This window comes from Meriones unguiculatus, chromosome 4, assembly GCF_030254825.1.
Source record: "Meriones unguiculatus strain TT.TT164.6M chromosome 4, Bangor_MerUng_6.1, whole genome shotgun sequence".
In the NCBI taxonomy this organism is placed as follows: Eukaryota; Metazoa; Chordata; class Mammalia; order Rodentia; family Muridae; genus Meriones; species Meriones unguiculatus.
The window spans coordinates 115776125-115797114 of NC_083352.1; the positions used below are offsets into that span (position 1 = coordinate 115776125).

General features: G+C 49.8%; 1 protein-coding gene and 1 long non-coding RNA gene across 4 annotated transcripts in view; one reads left to right on the top strand and one right to left on the bottom strand.

The window, feature by feature from the left end:
* Positions 1–20990, bottom strand: part of Hnf4a (hepatocyte nuclear factor 4 alpha) — a 58551-nt gene that overhangs the window by 22653 nt on the left and 14908 nt on the right. The window contains exon 1 of one of the 3 annotated variants that reach the window (XM_021636303.2): positions 2095–2336. The exons of 1 other annotated variant lie outside the window; for it this stretch is intronic. In XM_021636303.2, the coding sequence (XP_021491978.1) occupies positions 2095–2209 (115 nt within the window). In that variant the 5' untranslated portion in view covers positions 2210–2336. Of the gene's footprint in view, positions 1–2094; positions 2337–20990 lie in introns of those variants that run through there. One more of the 3 variants, XM_021636302.2, reaches the window with a different exon arrangement.
* Positions 6653–19482, top strand: LOC132653746 (uncharacterized). Its single transcript, XR_009591594.1, has 2 exons — positions 6653–7173; positions 12472–19482. It is a non-coding gene; the product is annotated as an uncharacterized LOC132653746 (long non-coding RNA).

Consider the following 20990-nt stretch of genomic DNA (forward strand, 5'->3'; position numbering starts at 1 on the left):
AGCACGGAGAAGTGCTCTTGTAAACCGTATAAACTAGAACAGCTGGACCAATATCTGTTTTACAGATTTAAAAAAACAGCTGGACCAATCCCTGTTTTACAGATTTAAAAAACCTGAGGCTGCGAGGAAGGGTTTTTCCAGATCTGGGGGTGACTGATATGTTTTCAAGACACTTAACCAAGGGTTCGGCTGCGGGTACAGGAGCACAGGACTTGCAGGTGCTGACGGGATGTGCGGTGACCAGGAGTGTGACAGCAAACGCTCTTCCTGTGGGGGTCGTGGGATACCGTCTCAAGCAAGTTGTTCACCACTTCCAGGGTGTTTTTTTTTTCCTTCCCCTTAACACCTCCTCCAAACCACCCATCCTTCTGAAAGCTTCTGGCCAACAAGGCTGGGGTAAAGGAGCCCATTTTTACACTGCACAAACGACAAAGGAGGAGGCAGCGTGCCCATGGTCACACTCTACACGGCAAGAGGGTGCGAGGGGCAGGCAGCTGGGGGACTGACCATGGACAGAGCCCACAGGCTGCCTCCTCTTTCTAGCTAGCTTTCTGGACCTAAGCCTTGCGTCCTGGCACCTGCCGTACAGTCAGAGTCACGGATGGAAGGTGGTGGCCGGCCGGCCAGCCTCAGCCGGGTGCCATCTCTCCAAGGCTAGCCTGGAACCTGGTCCTCTCCCTTCCAGAAGCCTCCTATCCTCCAGGATTTGTGCCTTCTCAGCCCCCTGGCAAAGGAAAACCATCACCCCCTACAGACATATTCTTAGTGACACTGGAGCAGATGTTTGAACTGGGGTGACACACACAGACAACAGAATCTGCTCAGACACAAACACGCATGCTGCTGATGTGAATCCCAATTTTTGGTATATAGCAATAATTAAGACCTTCACAACATAACCCTGATATTTTGAGAGGCTGGAGCAGAGGATCTCAAGTTCCAGGCCAGCTTGGGTGTATTCTAAGTTTCAGGCCAGCTCAGGAGCACACACTCTGCATCAATAAACAAACAAAAAACCCCAGACAAACAAACTGGGTCTGAAGGGTATATGCCTTAATATCAGCATTTGAGAGGTAGAGGCAGGTGGATCTCTGTGAGTTTGAGGACAGCCTGGTCTATGTAGGGAGTTTCATGACAGCCAGAGCTATGTAGAGACCCTGTCTCAAAACAAAATTAAGCAAGCAAAAAAACCCGTTGAATGGCGCTATGCCATCCTGTATGTCAGAGAGCAGTGCCCAGCAGCACAGGGGCTGTATGCACATGTGCATATAAAAAATGCCATCCAGGGCCACCAGGCAGGAAGCACAGGGTATGCCCACATGTCCACATTCACAAACATGTTCGGTCTGTGACCCATGTTCACAGACACTAGACATACACGCATATAGTCAAGCCAAAAAAAAAAAAAAAAAAAAGAACAAAACCAAAACAGCAAAAAACAAAACCCACCATCACCACCACCAAATGCTCCTGGAGACACAACTACAGATCATTTAACAAACACATACAGACAAAGCCAGGACACAAACCCGACAAGGCGAGCAAACAGGAAGCTGTATTCTTGCATTTGCCATGCCGCCCGTTCGCGTACATGGACACCTAGGAGCATACATGTACATGCATCCCGCTGTGCTGGCCTTCTAGCTAGGAAGCCTGGAAACTCCACTTTCCCACCGAACTCCATAGCCGTGCCTCCTGTCACCATCTCAAGGGATGAGACAGATCTTTCATTGCTGGAACATAGTAGGCCCAGGGGCCCGAAGACAGGGCCATGCTGGGCAGGATTTCTGTAGCCACCCAGAGGAAGCTCACCCTCATGGCCCTATTTCCTAAATGTGGTAAGAAGGGCAGTTTGAGACGCCAGGGCCTAGGTAGGTAGGGACGACCTAGGGAATTTTTCTGTTGGAAATCCACTTCTGCAGTCCTCCCTTACCCAGATTGCCTCTGGCCACGGTACGAAGGCCCACTTGCTCCACCAGGCGACACTTGTCCAAGCCTATAGGACCAACCTACAATTTTCTATATTTCTCCTCCCATCCCAAAGTCCAGTGCCAAAGATCCGCTCCATACCTGGGCACGATCGCCCCCACCTACCATTGCCCATGGTCAACACCTGCACATTTTCAAACTCCAGGGTGGTGTAGGCTGGGTCCAGAGCGGCACTGTAGTCAGCCATATCCATGTCGACGAGGGTTTTAGAGAGTCGCATTCTCCCCTACCCACGCCTCAGCCCCCTGTCCTGCCCTGCCCAGGATGCCACCCAAGCCCCTGGGCTGAGCCCCTGCCCCTGTCTCCGCCCTCCCTCTGCCTCCTCCCAGGTCCCTTCTCTGCCTTCCTCTGTTTCAAACTGTCCTCTGGGAGACTCAGCCTGGCGTCCTGGCCTAGCTTCTGCAGAGGGTGGAGGCTGTGTGGGGAGGGGTGGGAGTTAATGGTTAATCACCCCCGTTGCTGGGTAGGCTAGGCGGAGCCGCAGGGATTTGGCTGTTTGTTGGTTTCTGACTGACACCTGGGGTGCTAATTACAACTGTTGGGCTGCAGCTCATTAATATTCAGTCACCAATCTTCCAAAAGCAGGCACTGAACAGGACTGGCATTGGTTGGACCCTTACCTCAGCAGCCCCCAAGCCGACGTTGTGCTGAGTCGGACATCCCAGCTGACATGCTTAGACACTGACAAGCCTAACTTCAAGAAGCCCTAATCCAACTACTTCCCAAATCATTGACTTCCATCCCCAATTCGAGCGAGGTAAAGCCGTCCAGTGTCCAGCATGGCGACTGAACTGGAAACCTAAATCCCAGGCCCACCTTTGGGTCTTTCGGATCCTTGCAGAGGAAGACTCTTCTCTTCTGGGTCCCTTCTGGTTTCTAACATCCTCTATGAGGTTTGACTATGGACTTGGCGCATCTGTCCTCTTGTGTAGTCCCCCTCTGCGTCCTTCTCTGCTGACACTTTTGAAACTACCACTAGCCGGGAAGAGAGAGAGAGCCACAGAAGGCTGAGAGTGAGGGCAGGTGCTTTGGGAGCTTCAGGGCCTGTCTTGTTCAGTTAGTTGAGATAGCAATTCAGAGGGCATGGTAACAACACAGAGCAAGAATGAGAGACAGAGTCTGCTTTGGAATGAGTGAATGAACCAGAAAAAATGAGTGACTAGGAGACCTATATAAGAGAATGAATGGGTGAAATTTATGAGTACGTAAAAAGGTGAATGAGTGAGTGAATGGATATGTGAATTAAAGATTGAGCGAAATAGCTGCGCCTTAGCGCCGTAGTGACACAACCAGTAGAATCCCTCTTTCTGTTCTCCTTAGCCCTATTATGCCCCTTCCATCCTGTCCCCAGAAATAAGATGGCAGAAGAGAGCTGGGAGGCAATTGTGGGGAAGAACGATGTTAGAGTCAATGCCCTGGGTTTAGAAACTATCTCTGGGGGCCCACGAGACGGCTAAACAGGAAATAGCACTTGCCTTGCAAGCTTGCTGACCTGAGCTTGATCCCCGGCATGTCCTGCTCCTATCATATACGCTCTCGGTTGATTAAAAGCAAACAGAAACCATTTCTGTCAAGAATGGCTTTATAGTTCATTTTTCTTCTCTGGGCAACTTTCGTTATAGTGGGGGAAGATCCTAGACTCGTGCTTTGTTTCTTGGTGGAAAGGAGGGGGAAGGATTGGAGCCTGCAGCCCATAACTTAAGACCCAAATAAGACTTCAGGTCCTTTCCAGCTTCACTTGGCAGCATCTGGTCCTGGTGACACTGGGGTGGGGGCGGGGGGGCGGCCTGGGTGGAAAGGGAAGGCATGTGATAGACCACAGCCACCCCACAGCATTTGGAACGTCTGCTCCACCTGGGGCTTGTCACCCAGAAGAGACATGATTCTGAGCTTCTGTCAGTGGAACGTGATGGTTAGCAGGCCAGAGTTTTATTAGGTGGCAAACCAACAAAAGGCCCTTTTATAGATGACAATGTAGATTCCATTAAATACGGTCTGTGATTCAACGAGGGTTTGCCGGGACACAGCATGGGTAGGCAGAGAACTACCAAGAGGGCAAGAGAACTCTTGGGCGACAAGAGCTGCTAGGTACACAAGCTACGGCATACGTTATGTGTTACATATTCCACATCCATGTCCTACCCTGCCGCAACCCACCCACAGCAACCTACCCACTCATCAATCGTAAACTGCATAACTGTTTCATTCTTACTTTCCTCCACCTTTAGCTGACTCTGAGCAACACCATCACGGCAGCCCTCCTTCGCCTAGATTTGTCACCTCTGTGATATAACGGGCCTGGAGACTGGGTCGAGCTATTTTGAATCTAGTGTCTCTGTAGAACAGGGCTAACCTGTGGGGTTTGTTGTTGTTGGGGTGACAGTTAAGTGAGATCACTCTGTCATTTAGCTGTCCCTGTCCATTGTCTCTATAGATCATGGAGTCCAACGTACGTGTGTCTGAGAGGGATGTAGTGACATGCATGTAATCCTAGCACATGGGAGGTGGAGGCAAGGAAGATGGGGAGTTAAGGCTAGCCTGGAATGTATAAAACCGTCTCAGCAGCAACAACAGCAGCAGCAACAGGGCTGAAGAGATGGCTTAGCAGGTGCTGGCCTGAGTTCAAGTCTTGCAACCCACAGTAGGAGGGAACCAACTTCTCAACATAGTCCTCTGACCTCAACAAGATCATGCCCATCCTCACCCCACCTGTCTGTTTGTGCGCCCACCCTTGCCTCGTCTGTCTCTGTGCCCACCCTCACTCCACCTCTCCATCTCTGTGCCCACCTTCACCACATCTGTCTCTATGCCCAGCTCTCCATCTCTGTGCCCACCCTCACCACATCTGTCTCTATGCCCAGCTCTCCATCTCTGTGCCCATGCTCACCCCACCTCTCTATCTCTCTTTACCCACAAATAATAAATAATTTTTATTTAAAAATGGTAAAAAGGGTTCTAGGGAGATGGTCAGTGGGGAAAGTGCTTGTTGTATAAGCATGAGGACCTGAGTTCAAATCCCCAGCACCCACAGGAAAAACTTGGCATGGGCTGTATGTTTCTAATCTCAGTAACAGGAGGCAGAGACTGGAGGATCTCAAGGCTCACAGACCAGCCAACCAAACCACCCAGTGAGCTCCAGGCTCAGTGAGAAGCCCTGTCAAAAGCAAAGTAGAAAGTGATAGAGGCAGACACCTGATGTCAGATTCACACATACAGACATATACATGTACACTCATCCCACACGTACACAGCAAAATAAACTAAATCACAAACGAATGAACACACATAATACCACAATTATTATCATCATCATCATTATCATTTCTGACATCAACCTGTACAAATGGGGATATTTATTTGTTTGAGATGGGGTTTACTGTGTTACCCAACCTGGCCTTGTGCTCCTGGGCTCAAGCAATCCCTTGCCTCAGCCTCCTGAGAGTTGGAACACAAGCAAGTGCCACTTGCCTGACCATGATACATATTATTTTTTTCCTTGTCATTTACTCCTTAATGATTTTAACCTAAGAACTAGACAGCTAAGGACACAGCACTTCCGTGGTGGCACACATAACCCGAAGATGACTAAAAATACAGTGGGTTGTATATGGGTCATAGGCAAATACAATAGTCATTCATGTCAAGTGCCTGAGCGCCCATGAATCTGGATATCTGAGGAGGGTGCTCGAACCTCCATCACCGATGCCCAGGGATACAGTGTACAACAGTAATGATTGTCACCGCTGGCTAGGGACTCCTGGCTCCGCCGGTCATGTCATCTTTGGGAATCAGAAGCCCCTACTCTCTAAGGAGCTCCTAGATAGGGCATTTTTCCAGTCTTGATGCCATCAGTGTGGAACTTGTTTGTCACCTCTCTCCTTTCTTGTTGAGCTGTCAGGCCCCAGATCAAGGGGCAGCAGCCTCTGGAAGCAACGAATTCAGAGCTGGCCTGGAAGCCCAACTCCTTCATCTTGTGGCTGGAGACAGAGCCTGAGCAGGGAAGAGTATGGTTCAAAGAGGTGGCCGCTAGCCAAGAGCTGGGCTGGGGGGCTCATGCCTCTGCTGTTAACAGAGGTTAAGGTCCCTGCGGCAATGGACCAAATCCTTCCCCATCACGCTTGCTCTTTGAGTCTGGGTCTCGCGTAGCTGAGGCTCCCCATGCGGCCAAGGGTGACTTTAATTTCTGATCCTCATTCTCCCACCTTCTGAGTGCTGGGATTGCAGCTGTGTACCACCACGGCTGAGTCATGAGTTAACCCAGGCTTCTCTCAGGCTAGCTAAGCCCTGTAGTGACTGAGCTACAACCTCTGCCCCTCAACCAAGCGACAGTGACGGCAAGGGGCTATGGAAACATGTTCTTGGCCTCATGATAAGAACCCTGAGGCCCAGGCTATCCTCACTTTATAAAGCCAAATGGAGATTCAATGAGATGAAGTACATTTGCCCAAGGCCATGAAGCATGTAATAGAAGAGTCTGCTATTTGGACTAAGGCTAACTAAGGGATTGAAAGCCCCTCTGTCCATGTTACCCCACGTCTGAGTCCCTGGAATAACTACAGACTCCTGAAGGTTGGGTCTGGCTGCAGCTGGTTTCCCTATCTCGGTGCAGCAAAGTTGTTGTCATGAACCTGAGTAGCCTCGGCCCTGTCTCTGGCCACTCGTAGATCTAGAGGCATACTACAGACATCCAGCCACCTGGGGCACCTGGCGCCTTGGCTGCTCCTCTCAGAGCTCACCTCAGCTCTATCTCCTCTCCTTCCTCCCCCACCTGCCACCCGGGGTGCAGTGCAGGGGAAACCAGCACTTATCAAGACAAAGAACAAAAGTCGTGGGGGCAAGAAGCCAAGAGCCATCTCTCTACTCTGGGGTAGGGCCTTCAGCTTCGCCCCTTTGAAATTTCAAATTCCAGTTTGTGGACAAAGTCCTAACTATCTCACAATATAGGTCCCCAACTGCTGACCAAACTCCAGTCCAGGCGGCCACCTAGCCTGAGACTGGCCTGGCTTGGCCGTTTCTTTTAGCAGCTCCCAAGACCTGAGGGTAGGTTTCCTGGGCAGCAGGGACCTGCCAGACCATCCTCTACTACTACCAGCTCACTACCCAGGGACCCCTGCTCCTGTCTGAGAGGACAGCTCTGCCTGAAGCTGGAATCTGATGCTTGTTGATGCCAACAACCGAAACCAGGTAGGTATCCTCCCTGGGCCTTTCTGCTTCTTTTCTTTTCTTTTTTCTTTTTGAGCTCCTGTGCCCTGTCCATTCCACTATGGCTCAGTCCCATGGAATTTCAGACTAGAAAAGCCATCTTCCTAAGCTACCCATAGGGCAGATGGAGACCCTGAAACCCTTAGGCGAAGAGTACTTGCCGAAGTTTGGGAGTTGGGCCAAAGATCTGGGGCCTCTCGCCAAGCCCAGAGGGGAGAAGGAACTTGCTTCAGGCTAGTTAGTGGTGGTGTGTGAGTTCTATCTTAATAAAGGGCACTCCATTTCTTTCCCAGTCCAAAAAGACTGGGGCTGCATGTTGCTTTACTCAGTGACTGATGGCCACTGGCTCACTCAGTGACCACAGTATCTCAGAGAGGAAGATGAGGGAGCTGGGGGCTGAAGGCCAGTGGTTTTCGAAGGAACAACGTTTGTGTGGTTAATGATAACTGGGCCCCATCCCTGGGCCTCCAGCAGCCTCTTCCTCCCTCTCTGTCCTCAGCGTGATTAAGATGAACTTACCTGCCTGCTAATCATTGCTGAGCCTTTCGGTCTCGCTTTAAAAAATTAACTGGGCATGAGTTTGCGGTTTGCCTCACCCCTAACCCTGAAAAGGCCCTGGGTGGCCAGGAGGCCTCCTGGGTTATGCAAGAGGCCATTGGCCTCTCCACACACGTCCAGCAGTCTCTGCTGCGCCCTCCGGAGGGAAGAGACTTTGCTCAAGAGCCAACAGCCTGCATGTGCCCTGCTCCCGGGCCTGAGTATATTTGTTCTGTTAACCACAGGGAGATAAAGGTAGCGGGAAGCGTCCCGTAGGGGGATGCGAAGCAGCGGCTTTTAGCTTCAATGTCCCAGCCAGGGAATCATAGGGGAGGCGCAAATAGAAGCTTTTCAAGCTGGGCTATGGGGGTTCTCAGGAGCTCACGGAGGGGGTCAGATGATGACTTCTTAGGTGGGATCTTAATAGTTCATTTTCAAGCCGGGGGAAGCACTGGCCCAGACCCAGCAGGTGGGAAACAGAGGCAGAGAGGGGCTGCAGCCTGTCTAACAACAGGCCACTCTAGATAGCCTGGGTCTCCTGGGACAGAAGTGATAGGCCTGAGGGATGTGTTGAGGGACTTTGAGGATGAGGAGTCTTTTCCTCTGCTGACAGGTTTTGAGAGCCACCAGAGGCCCAAGTTAGGAGGTGTCATCTGTGCAGTAGTCCCAGCAGCAAGAGTGTGGGGTAGAGACACCTCCTATCCTTGGCCATGTCGCATCAGGCCTCTAGAGAAAAGACACAGAACCCAGAGCCCTTTCCAGACTGCCTAGACCCTTCGGCTTCAGTGTCTTCCCCTATAAGCTGAGGAAATGCCTAAGATATAATTTTCCCACGGGGACAAAATAGTGCCAAAGGCACATAGGTAACATGTGGACATTTGTGTCAGGGGCTTTGTTCATGAATTCTCACACTGCCCTGATACTTCTGGGTTTTCATCAGCAGTTTGTAAGACAGCTGGCCCAGGGAGGTTGAGTCATGTACCCAAGTTCACATAGTTGACAGGAAATAAGATGTAAGACTCAAATCCAACCTGACTCCAGAACCTGTTTGCCTAGTCTTGAGACTACTCCATCCTTCCAAGACTTTCCCAGACAAAGTGAGTGCTTGGGGAAGGCTGGCAGGACAAGGACGCAGAAGCAGCTCTGGGCAGATTGCAGTGTATCGTGGGAGATGCCAGCTGGAAAGGTTTAGGAGGTTTGGTGAGAGGATGGTCTGGGGAACGATCAGGTAGAAGCCAGGATTTGGGTCCCGTGGGCGGCGTTTCCTGCCAACTGTTTGCCTTCAGCCAGGTGGCTTGTGACATCTGGGCTGACATTGCCACTGCGCTGTTTGTGTTCTGCCAAATGACCTTGGCCTGTGTGGGGACTGAGGGGTGATGGGAAGCCCCTGCTAACCCAAGTCCTGGTTTTGGGGGTGAGGAATGAGTCTACCATTCAGAAGTGACCCTTCATCTCCCTGACTCCTGTTTGGAGGGGCCCCAGGGATTTCTCTGATGTCATCAGGGTAAAGTATTTGGAAGTTCGGAGACAGGCCAGAATCATTGTGTGTACTTGCTCATTGCACAAATGTTCCAGTCAAGAAGGCTGAGGCGGGGGATGGTAAAGAGGGTGGAAATCCAGACCTTGTTCCAAAGCCCTAGGGGCCTGGGCTAGCCAAAGGAAGATTCCATTTCTTATTTGAGCAGAGAGTCCATGTAAGCCATTGAACAGCTTGTCCCCACTTTGTTTTCAGCCATGTGTGGTGCTGGGAGAGGTCATTTCCCTCCTTGGTCTTGGTTTCTCATTTGGAAAAATCAAGCAGAAGGTTCCCTCTGGATAACAAAGTGGAACTACTTGAGACTGTAAAAGATTTTTACATCCTGGCTTTGAAAGGGCTTGTGCCGGAATACGGCTCAGTGGGAGCGTGCTGCCTTGCATGTAACAGTCCGTGAGTTCCATCCCAAGCACCACACAACAGGAGAGATAAGACAGTGATTCCCAAGCCCTATCACAAACCAACAGGCAAGTCTTGGAGTTGGACAGGCAAGCAGGCAAGGTAGCACACACCTGTAATTACAGCAGGAGGATTGGGAATTCCAGGCCAACCTGGACTACATCCTGGGGAGTGGAAGGCCAGCCTGACCCATAGAGTTACACTCTAACTTAAAACAAAAACCTTGGAGTCAGAAATTCCCAGAGAAGTCTGGAGTAATTCGGAACCTCTGCGGAGCCGGGGAGAGCCTGAAATGTCTCAGTGCGGGTTCAGGTTTGACTACGTGGGAGTCAAACCTTTGGCGAGGCTCAGTTTCCCCATCCAATCGGTGGGTCAGTGATCACTTCTCACAAAGTCAGAATGCTGACTCATGAGTGCTGTTTACACCACACCTGGCCCTGTCTCCAGTTTGTAGACAGCTCCAATTCCAGGTACCAATGTCTAGTGCTGTTATTATTGGCAACAGCGAATTGACTTCCAGGTCAAGGATGATACCTGGAGCTAATTCCTAGGATGTGCATCGCAATCTTCGCTGCACACCTGTCGTTATGGAAGTGTCCTTATTCTTCTTATCGACTCTCTTACCTCATTTGTTTCAGGCTTTTAGCTCCATTGCTGTGGTTCAAAATAAAAACATAAAAAGGCACCTGCTGAGAAGTCTTGCTTTCCCTGACTCTGTCCATCCCCTCTTTCAGCTTCTGCACCATCTGTGCCATTTCTTACTTTTTCTTGTCTTCTGAGCTTTCCTGGAGCCTTGCGTGTGTGCCCAGGACCTGCGTACTCCTGTGCTGTCACCTGGCCTCCTGCGCTGTCCTGCACTTTTTGCTTTGCTCATTTTCTGTGGTGGTTGGTAGGTTATCTGACACCGTTAGGGCAAGCCTGGGCTGAGGAGGAGACAGCTCAGCCAGAGAGCCTCAGTTCCCCAGGGAGCCAAGCCTCTGATTTTTTTTGGTAGGGTTTCTTACATGCAGCATAGGCTGGCCTCAAACTCGCTAGCTAGCGGAGGATGACCTTGAACTTCTGATCCTCCTGCCTATACCTCCTAAATACTGGGCTTACAGGTGTGTACTATCCTATCTGGTTTATCCAGCACTGGGTACAGAACACAGAGCTTCATGCATGCTAAGCCAGCGAGCACTCTATCAACTGTATCCCCAGCCCCTGGGGTTTATATTGCCTTTCTGGTTGCTGGATCACCAGGGCATTTTGGATCCCAAATCCCCAGAGAAGCTAAAAAGAGAATGAGCAGAGACCCAGAGACTAGCTGTCCGCTGGGTGACATAGTTAGGGCTTGGTGGCCAAACCCTCAAGCCCTGTGGAGCCTGACTAGAACGCTCTGCCAGCCTCAGGCTGAGTGGGTATATGACTGGGAAAGTCAGGAGGGAAAAGCAGCAAGGAGGGAAGGTAGCAGGGCCAGTGAGTCAGGCTGCCTTGGGCTCCCAAAGACAGAGAGGACAGTGGAGCTCAAGACGGAGTGACAGTGGGTTTCATCGTGTTTCTTTTTTTAACCAATGTTCTGTTTAGATAACCCTGAGGTCCCCTCTGAAGTCTCCACTGCCTCAGTTTACTGACTTTAAACAATGCACTTTCTCTCTCTGCCTCAGTTTCCCCATCTGCAAAATGGAGATGAGATGGCTGATCAGCCTTGAAGTACATGCTCCCCACCCCCACCCCCCCGCAAAGAGTCTCCGGGATTCCCCTGCCCTTGTTGAGGAGATCTGGAGCTTATTTTGATCAAATGCCCTCCACCCATCAGGACCCTTGGCCTTTTGGCCTTCCTGGGCTGCCTAGCACTGGGACTAAAGATCCCTACAAGCCCTGAATGCTGGGCATCTCCCTGAGTCTCTGGCCTCTCTCCCACCACCCTGGGCTTCCTTTTGGACAGGTGTGAACTCAGCAGCATACCTGGTGGGTCCTGCGGGAGGCCCTGGCCCCTGTCCGACATCCTCCTCCTGGTCCTATAGGGTCACGCTCGGTGGGCAACCTCCTCATCCTTGACCAACTTCCTGCTGCCACTCTGGCACCCAAGACCCTGTGAGGGCTGCTGGCGAGCTAATCCCTTAATACTGGTCACAATGAGATTTCGGGGACAGTGGGAGGTGGTCACCATGGAGACCAAAGACCTTTCTGGGACCCATGGGAGTAATCAGCCTCAGGCTTCCTCACAAGGGGCCTCCTGAAGGCCCAGCCTAGCTAGGTGAGGGAGGCTGAACTGGGGACCTGCTAAGACCTGCCGCTGTCTCTTCATGCCTTCCTGCTAAACTGGGAGGCAGCCGTGCTTGTAGGGAGAGTCCTGTTCCCCAGGATCCTTGCTCTCCTTTTGGGGCTCTGGTCCCCAAAAGCACAGTAGCTTTTCTAGAAGAGTACAGGCTCCCTTCTGAGTCTCTCAGACTTGAGCTTGAAGCTCCATGTTCCCTTCCCAGGCCCTTCACTTTCCAGGCCTGTTTCCCCACATATAAGATGAGTGCAGTAAAGCCACCCTGGCCTCCCTCAGGGTAGTGACACCCCGTGTGCGTGGGTGACTTTCTTATGACACCACACACTCCCTCCCGCAGCACCCTATGGCCCTGCCCCGCTCCCTGATAGGGCTGTGGGTCTCCACGTCTCCCCTTGTTGTCCTGATGACCTGGGTGGGTTTGGGGACTCTTCCTCTGTCCCTTCCCAGTCCCCCAGAGCTTCACATTGTATTTAGCAAAGTCTAATCAGATGGTGACTACCTTTGCCTTTGGACTGCCCACTTATCATTGTTTTTTGTTTTGTTTTGTTTTCAGGGACCCAACTGGTGCTTGAAATAAACGTCCTGGCTGAATAAATGAGTTAAGAATTGAAGGAATTTACCCATCTAAGCATCCAGCAAGGAAGGCAGTGGGCAAGAGCCTTCCCATGCAGGATTGCAGCTAGGGATGAAAACGAAAACATCCAGTGGAACTGTAACTTCAGGTGAACAGCATGTGTTTGTATGGTAAGTGTATCTCCAACAATGCTAAGACACACTCACACTCAAAAAATGGAGGCGTAATAGGGCTCAGCAGGAAAAGGTATCAGTCCCCTGGGTCCCCTTAGGAACCCGCCCCAGAAAATTATCTCTCACCTCCACAGGACCAGAGGCCTATGGCCACCTATTCATGCTGGAACTCACAATAAATAAAAATAAAAATACAATAAAAGGTTTAAGGAAGGGTGTGGCTCGTCACAAATCGGTTATGTTTATAACTGAGAATCCTGGGCTCTGTCCAGCAACCTCACTCTCAGCCTGGCATAGCAGGCAGTGGGGGTGGGGGAATAAATTAAAAAGGGAAGTGAATTTTAAAAATAGTGAGAACAAGGAAGTCGAGAGAGATGACAGCGCCTGGTTGTCAGGTGACCCTCTCCTGTGAGAAGACAGTTTTACACCCCAGTAAGGTGTTAGGAAAAGCTTCATGCGCATGGTCAAGGCTGTTCAGAGGGATAGAAGGGGCCTGCTGGCTGCTGAGTCACTTGCTAGACTGTGCAGTTTTGCACCTTGGATCTGGGCCTTTGCAATCCTCCGCAAACTCACGTCCCACCCCCCCAGGTCAGCCAATGTCCTCAGCGAGGCTGAGAGCCAGAGGAAAGGGGCCAAAGGAGCTGCGCAGAGAAGCGAAGCGTGGCCTCCTAACAGGGCTCAGCGTCTTCTGGCCCATCCCGGTCCCAGCAGGGTGAGGGTGGCAGGAGCCAGCTTCGAGGGCTCCTCCTAGTGGCCAATGTGGGAATTGGCGCTCAGAGACAGTATAGTCACATTCATCCCAGGATGCCGCACTGCCCACTGCCACCGCACCAATCAGAATGCAAGATTTAAAAGACAGTCCCAAGGCCTTGTATTCTGCATGTCTAACTGCCACGAAAGTTCCAACCCCAGGTGCCAGTGTGGCGGCATCTTTGAGGAAGTTCCCAGGGTTTCTGTTGGCATCAAACGTCTGCCTTCATTTGCATCCATCCTCATTTATAATGGAATTCATAACATTAAATATTCACTCCCCCATCATAAAAGTTAACATGGACGCTATAGAGATGGCTCGGTGGTTAAAAGTACTTACTTGCAGAGGCCCCTCCTAGCTGCCTTTCCAGAACCCATGGGGCACCTCACAACCTTTTGTGCCTCTAGGTCCAGGGGATACACATACACCACAAACACACACACAAACACAGCGTCCTCTAATAATTAAATCAAAGTAAATAAAAGTTAACAAGGAGAAATGAGTGCAATTTGGCTGTTAACTAGGTTCATATTAAACGCACCGGAAGCTTTGCCCAAGAGGACGGCTTGCTCCATCTAAGATCTTATCATCATCACCATCACCGTCACCACCACCACCACATCAATTCCTGCCTTCGTGTCCTCCTGTCCTTCCAGAGTCATAAAACAAAACAAAACAAAAACAAACAAACAAACAAACCCAGTGCACACCACCAGCAACAGTAGCTAGAATTTTTGTTATTTTTTTTCCACTCCACTACAGCCAACTTGGGCCCAATCACCCTGTTTTCTGGAAGTGAGCAGGAATCTTTGCACAACTCTTTCTTGCCCATTCCGGCTCCTGCGCCATCCGTGGGGGTGATCACGCACAAACATACCTTGCCCTGGATCCCTCCCCTCTTTAAACATTTACAGTGTCCTGAGCGTTTATGAAGCTCAGAAGACTCCCGCCACAAGAACTTTATTACTGTGTTCCCACATCCCCAGCCTCATCTCATCCCTCCCTTCCTCCTTCCTGGCTCTGGGCCTTTGCAAGTCCCGCTGCGGTTGACTATGGTTGCCGTGACCTGGAGGGAGGGTGGGTCTGCAGCTCCAGACTTGTTGTGTGAGTTCTGGACCTTCCTCAACCTACATTCTCTGTCTCGTAACCTCCTCCTAGCATGTCAGCTTGAAGCAGCCAGTGTGTCCAGTTACCTGTAGATAACCTATTTATGCTTCTCCTGCCCCATCGTGGAGATGCCTGCTGGCTGCGTTCCTTATAGCACACCCCAATCCTTGAGCAGGTTCAAACAAACAGAGAAGAGGCAGCGGGTAGAGATTTGGTAGCATTCTGAAAGGGCCTGTGAGGAGAACTTGATGAGTGTCTCACAGTGAGCTCACCAGGTACAGGGGCTGGCCTTTCAGCCTTATGACATGAATTCAACCCCCAAGACCCCCATGGTGGGGGGAGAGGAGCAACTCCTGTCCTTTGACCTTCACGAGATCACTGTAGAACACCCTTCCTCCATACACACACACACACACACACACACACACACACACACACACACACATATATATGGTTTTTGTTTTGTCTTGTCTTTTTGTTTGTTTGTTTTGTTTTTTCAAAACAGGGTTTCTCTGTGAAGCCTGTCTATCCTGGACTCACTTTTTAGACCTGGCTGGCCTCAAACTCTCAGTGATTCGCCTGCCTCTGCTTCCCTGCTGGGATTAAAGGGGTGCACCACCATGCCTGGCTTCATACATGCATGTTTAAGGAAGAGAATGTCATTAATGGTCAGTGAAAAGAATTCTACGCCTACAGCAGGATTTTTGCAAAGTGAAACAAATAGTCTGAGAATCGCAAATAATTTAGTCGGGCATGTTGGCAAATACTTCAGCGTTTGGAAAGCGGAGGCAGGAGGGCTTCAGAGTGAGTTTAAGTGTAGCCTTGCACTATATGAAACCATGTCAAAAAAAAAAAAAAAAAGAAAGAAAGAAAGAAAGAAAGAAAGAAAAAGAAAAAAAAAGAGAAAAGAGACCAATGAGGTGTCTCAGTGAATAAAGATGTTTTCTTGGGACTCACTTAGCAGAAAGACAGATCCTCCTCTCTTTAGTCATCTCTGAGCTCCACACTGCCACGTTTGTCCACACACACATACACATGCACACACAATAAATACATGAAAAGGTGGGGAACAGCAGATGTTCGACCCTTTGTGGATAAGGCAAATCAAAGGGCCCTGGCCCAACCCGCTCCTAGGCTACCCTCCTTACAGGCAAGTGGGAGCGTCATACTTGTTCTGTTCTCTGAAGTTGGAGGTGACTGTGAGGGGTGAGGAAAAGCAGGCTGGGCCAGCCCTTTCTTTATGGAAACAAGGATGGGTATTGAGTCACCCTGGTGAGGAGGGCCCCCTGCTGTCCAAAGAGGGACATGCACTGTAAGAGAGCTAGAACAAGCTATTGGAACCAATCTTGGGGGCGTTTTGTCACAGGACAGCATATCTGATCAGGTGGGACAGACTTCCCAAAGCATCTCAGGTTTCCCTAAGACCATCATTGCTTTTATCATATCTGAAAACCACCTCTGATGTTACCTACATACATTTTTTTTCTTGCACTTCTTTTTTACTTAGATGTATTGTATAGCCTTGTAAAAACCTTTTTGACCTAGGGTCTCAGGCTCAAACTTGCTGTGTAGCTGAGAATGACCATGAACTTCTGATTCTCCTGTTTTCACCTCCCTAGTGCTGGAACTACAGGAATGTGCCATTAGGCCAGTTTTTGTGGGGTGCTGGAGATGGAGTGCTGGAGCATGCTAGCCAAACACCCCACTGACATTTCCAGCTCCTAGATTCATTTTTTTAAGTTATTCCAATCAAGAGAAATATACTTTTCTAAACAGAAAGCAATGAAAAACAATCAGGAAAAAGAAGAGGGTCTCAGGTGGTGGTGGCGCATGCCTTTAATCCCAGCACTCGGGAGGTCGATCTCTGAGTTCTGAGTTAAAGGCCAGCCTGGTCTGGTCTCCAGAGAAACTCTGTCTCAAAAAAAAAAAAAAAAAAAGGATCCCTATCATCCTGCAAAATCAAAACCCAGTGGAGATGCTTAGACAGTGAGGAGCCAGTTCCCTGCCAAGGCTGAATAAGCAAATTCTGGGCCTTGACTTCCTGGGTTTGCATGCATATGCTCTACTACTGCCCAGCACCCCCAGCCCTAAGGGCTGTGGTGGGGATTGTTGGCGTTCATGTAGATAAAGGGCTAAAGCCGTATCTGGCACACTGTGAGTGCTGCAAAGATGCTAGCTGCAAAACAAAGACTGTATAACGATCCAAACACCATCTAGCCACAGTGGCACACACTTGTGATCCCAGCACCAGGGTAGCTGTGGCAAGAGGGTCAGGAGTTCAAAGCCAGCCTGAGCCATAAGGGGAGGCAGGCATGGGCTACATGAGACCGACTTAAAACAAGGAAACAAAACACAGCAACGACCCAAATGTCTTTGAATAAGGGTATAAATCCCAGGCCAGGCACGGTGGTGCAAGCCTTTAATCCCAGCTCTCAGGAGGCAGGGGCAGGTGGATCTCTGTGAGATCGAGGCCAGTCTGCTCAATAAATAAATAAATAAAAGAGCATGAACCCCATAGTGGTGGTGGGGGGATCTCTCCACAGGTTAAAAATAAATAAATCCCAAGGATGCCGTGGATGGGGAGGCTACATGCCCTCTGTCGGTGGCAGGTGATGTAGCAGAGCCTTTGATTTTTGTTGGTGACAGCTACTCCAACTCTGTCATGTCATGCGTCATTCTTGAGGACATAGCGTTCAGGCTGGAAGAGCCAATGTCCTCTGCACAGTGTCCTCAAATGACCACATAGGGACACTGGCATTGGGCTTTCATTTTAGGAAGAACATTTAGGACAGGACAGGCCACAACAGCTGCCCCCTCTGGAGAATGGCTGAAGCCGAGGCGGGGACTGGGCTGGTTGCTATCAGCAGCAGAGAGGCAGTTCAGCTAAGTGCTCGGGGCTGTGGCCTTTGAACTGTCTGATCCCGGGCAGGTCACAAGCTCTTTAGATCTTATTTGCTTCACCTACAAGATAGGACTCCACAGTAGGGCCTCTTTATGTAGTGTTTGGTGGAGCCAATGTGATAAGCCTTAGACACCTGGCATGCAGGTGGCCAGAAAGCAGCTATGTTTTGGGTTCAAAACGGGGCTGAGGCTGTAGCTCATTAGGTAGCTCACGCAGCATGTGAAAAATCCTGCAACTCATTCCAGTGCTGCAAAACAAGGTATTTCCTGGGAAATAAGAATTCACTGTTAGCTGGGTGGTCGTGGTGCACTCCTTTAATCCCAGCACTCGGGAGACAGGGGCAGGTGGCTGTCCGGGTTCCAGGCCAGCCTGGTCTACAGGGTGAGTTCCAGGGCAGCCAGGGCTACACAAAATAGACAAATAAAAAGAAACTTGATGGTTCCTATGATCCCAGAAAGCAAGCCAGAATCGATAGATGGGAGAAAAACTTGGAGCCAGAATAAAAGACTTTATTAGGCGATGTGATTGTCCTATCAGGGACAGTACTGACGAATCCAGATGTCAGCGTTTTTCACTGGGGTTCTCAGGCATGAGCCCGGGAACCACGACGTTAAGGAAGATGGGCTGTGGATACCAGAAGCTGGGCAAAGCAGACTTGCCCAGGGGGGCAAATGTCTTAAATGAAACACAATCAAACTCAAGCACAGTGGGGAAACTGAGTCCCCACCTGTAAAAGAATGAGGTTGACAAGCTAGATGTGGTAGTGCTAGCACTTGGAAGGCAGAAGCTGAAGGATCAGAGGTTCAAGATCATTCAGGAACACAGGAAGTTCTCTAGCTGAGTCAAGAGAGCTTCGTAGGACATGTGGACTCTGCAGCTTCAGACCAGGAGGCACTAAAAATGACCAGTCCCAGTAAAGATTACCCCAGTCTGTATTCAGTCCCTCCAGAAGGCCCATGAAAGATCCCAGGGCAGGGCAGCATGAGAATGCTCTTCCCTCTCAGAGTTCCTCTCACTGTTCTTAATAAATGTAGGTTCATTCTATTCTCTCCTGGCCTGTATGTCTTATCCTTCTGAGACAATGAACCCAGATGTCACTGGCTCAAGGCAGCTTTGACAACCATGATCAGCCAGCATCCTAGGTCCCTGGGCTAAGATAACCAAGAGCCAATTTTCCATTGCTTTCAAAGCACCCACATCAAAAGGATACTATCATCAGAGTGGAAATCAGTCAATGGACTGGGAGGAAAATACTTGTAAATACATAGAGCCCAGCGTCAGAAGACAAACAGCTTTACATGAGCACCTGAACAGACACTTCTTCAAAGAAATGATCGAATGACTGCTGTGACCATGGGAAGACTAGCATTACCCACCAGGCACTAGAGAAAAACAAAACCCACCAACAGTAAGAAAGCCAGGCATAGAGGTGCATGCCTACAACCCCAGAACTCAGAGGCAGGAGGATCTAAAGTTCAATACCAGCCTGGGCTACAGAGCAATATCCTGCCTCAAAACCCAACCTAAGCATAGCAGGTGCACGCCTTTAACCCCAGCAATCAGGAGGCAGAGGCAGGCTGATCTCTGTGAGTTTGAGGCCAGCCTGCTCTATATAGTGAGTTCCAGGCCAGCCAGAGCTACACAGCAAAACCCTGCCTCAACAAACAAACAAACAATCAAAACAAAAACCCAAGAGCACAGCTTCCATCGCCCAATATTAAAACAGCTAAACAGAAGCCACGTATGGTATTTTCTGTCTGCAGTCCCATCACCTGGGAAGACTGGGCAAGATGATTGTCTTGAGTTCAAGGCCAGTCTTGGCTCCATAGTGAGTTCCAGGCCAGCCTGTGCTAGAGAAAGTTTGTGAGGGTGTAGAGACATGGAAATGCTTGTCCACTAACTGCTTAGAATGTAACACAGTGTAGCCTCTGTGGGAAGTGGTATGATGTTTCTCAGACACGTCCATAATATAATTTGGTCATATTCACTCTCTCTCCATTACCCTTCCTGCTCCACTCTTCTTCCCATTAATAAATAAACCTTCCTTTCTACTTTCATACTCTGTGTGTGTGCGTGTCAATGAGTTATTACAGGAATTATTTACAGGAGTATGAGCATCTTACCAGGGGTTTACACTACTGAAGAAAATGTCTCTCCATCCTCCATCAACAAAACACATCCTTACAGGGGATGAAACCTTAGAAGCCCCTCTTCCTGTTTGTCTTTTGAGACAGGGTCTCATGTTCTCAGGCTGGCCTCAAATGCGATGTGTAGGCAAGGATAACCTTGAACTCCTCGTTTTCTGCTTCCACTTTCTGAGTTTACAAGTGGATGCCTGTATGGTATGGGGGTGTGGCAAGTGTTGAGCTAAAGGAGCTCCACTTTATGCTAGGCATCTATCTTGGTACCCACCCTGACACTGACCCCCACTCAAAAATACACGGTTGTGATTACCTGCTTGTTATGATATGACTAGCTGCTTTTTTTTTCTTCTTCTTGTAACTCGCTTACACAGATACCCAAGATTGTTCTGAGTTGCCTTAATTACTTTACTTGGCAGAACAGCCTTTGCTGGCTTGTAGATATTGAAGGTCTTTGTGTGGTTTTCCTCCTTAAAAGTCCTCCTCTGTACTCCTCCATCTCAGCAATCTCAAATTTGCCTCAGAGACTGTTCATCCTGCCAGCAGCTAATTAATACACCTATTAATTAGAATTGGATTGAGTAGCCAAGAGCAGTGGTGCACGCCTGTAATCCCAGCACCTGGGGAGGCAGAGGCAGGTGGATCTCTGTGAGTTCAAGGCCAGCCTGGACAACAAGGAGAGTCCAGAACAACCAAGGCTACACAGACAAACCCTGTCTCAAAAGAAAAAGAAATGGATTGATTCTATGGTCTTTTCCCAGGAGTCACAAAGTCCATAACCCAAACCTAGGGCTTCAGGTATGCTAGGCAAATGTTCTACCAGCTAGCTGACTTACACTGCCAGACCTGAATTTACCAATTTTTTTCTTGTTTGTTTTTGAAATGGTGCCTTATAGCCCAGGCTGACTTCAAGCTTGCTATACAGCTAAGGATGACCTTGAACTTTGCGTGACCATCAGTTTCACTAGGACCTGGAGAAAGGAGCCTCAACCGAGGAGTTGTCCTATTGCCTCAAGTGATGTGGGAAGAGCCATCCCATATGCCGGCACACTTTTTGGTAGCATTCCAGATAAAATGGGGGTGGCAGAAGGAAGAGCCTTTGCTCGCTTTGCCTCCGGCTTTCTCGGCCTTTCCTCTTGGCCAACTTTCCCTACCGTTGAAGCTGCCGATTCCTCCACGTAGTAGAAGCGGCATTTCCATACATCCCTCACCTGACAACGGTCAGCTGCTCTCCCAGAACCCTTTAGGGTTTGGCCCTGAATTGGCACTGCTGAGCAGCCATTAGATTCTGGGCCTCTGTAGTGTAAAACAACTGTGGTGGAAGCAGCCTGACTACCGCGGCACCTCACCTCTAGGGCAGAGAGCTCCCAGAGTCTCAGCCTCTGGGCTGTTATTACTTCAATGTAAACTGATTTAAACCATTT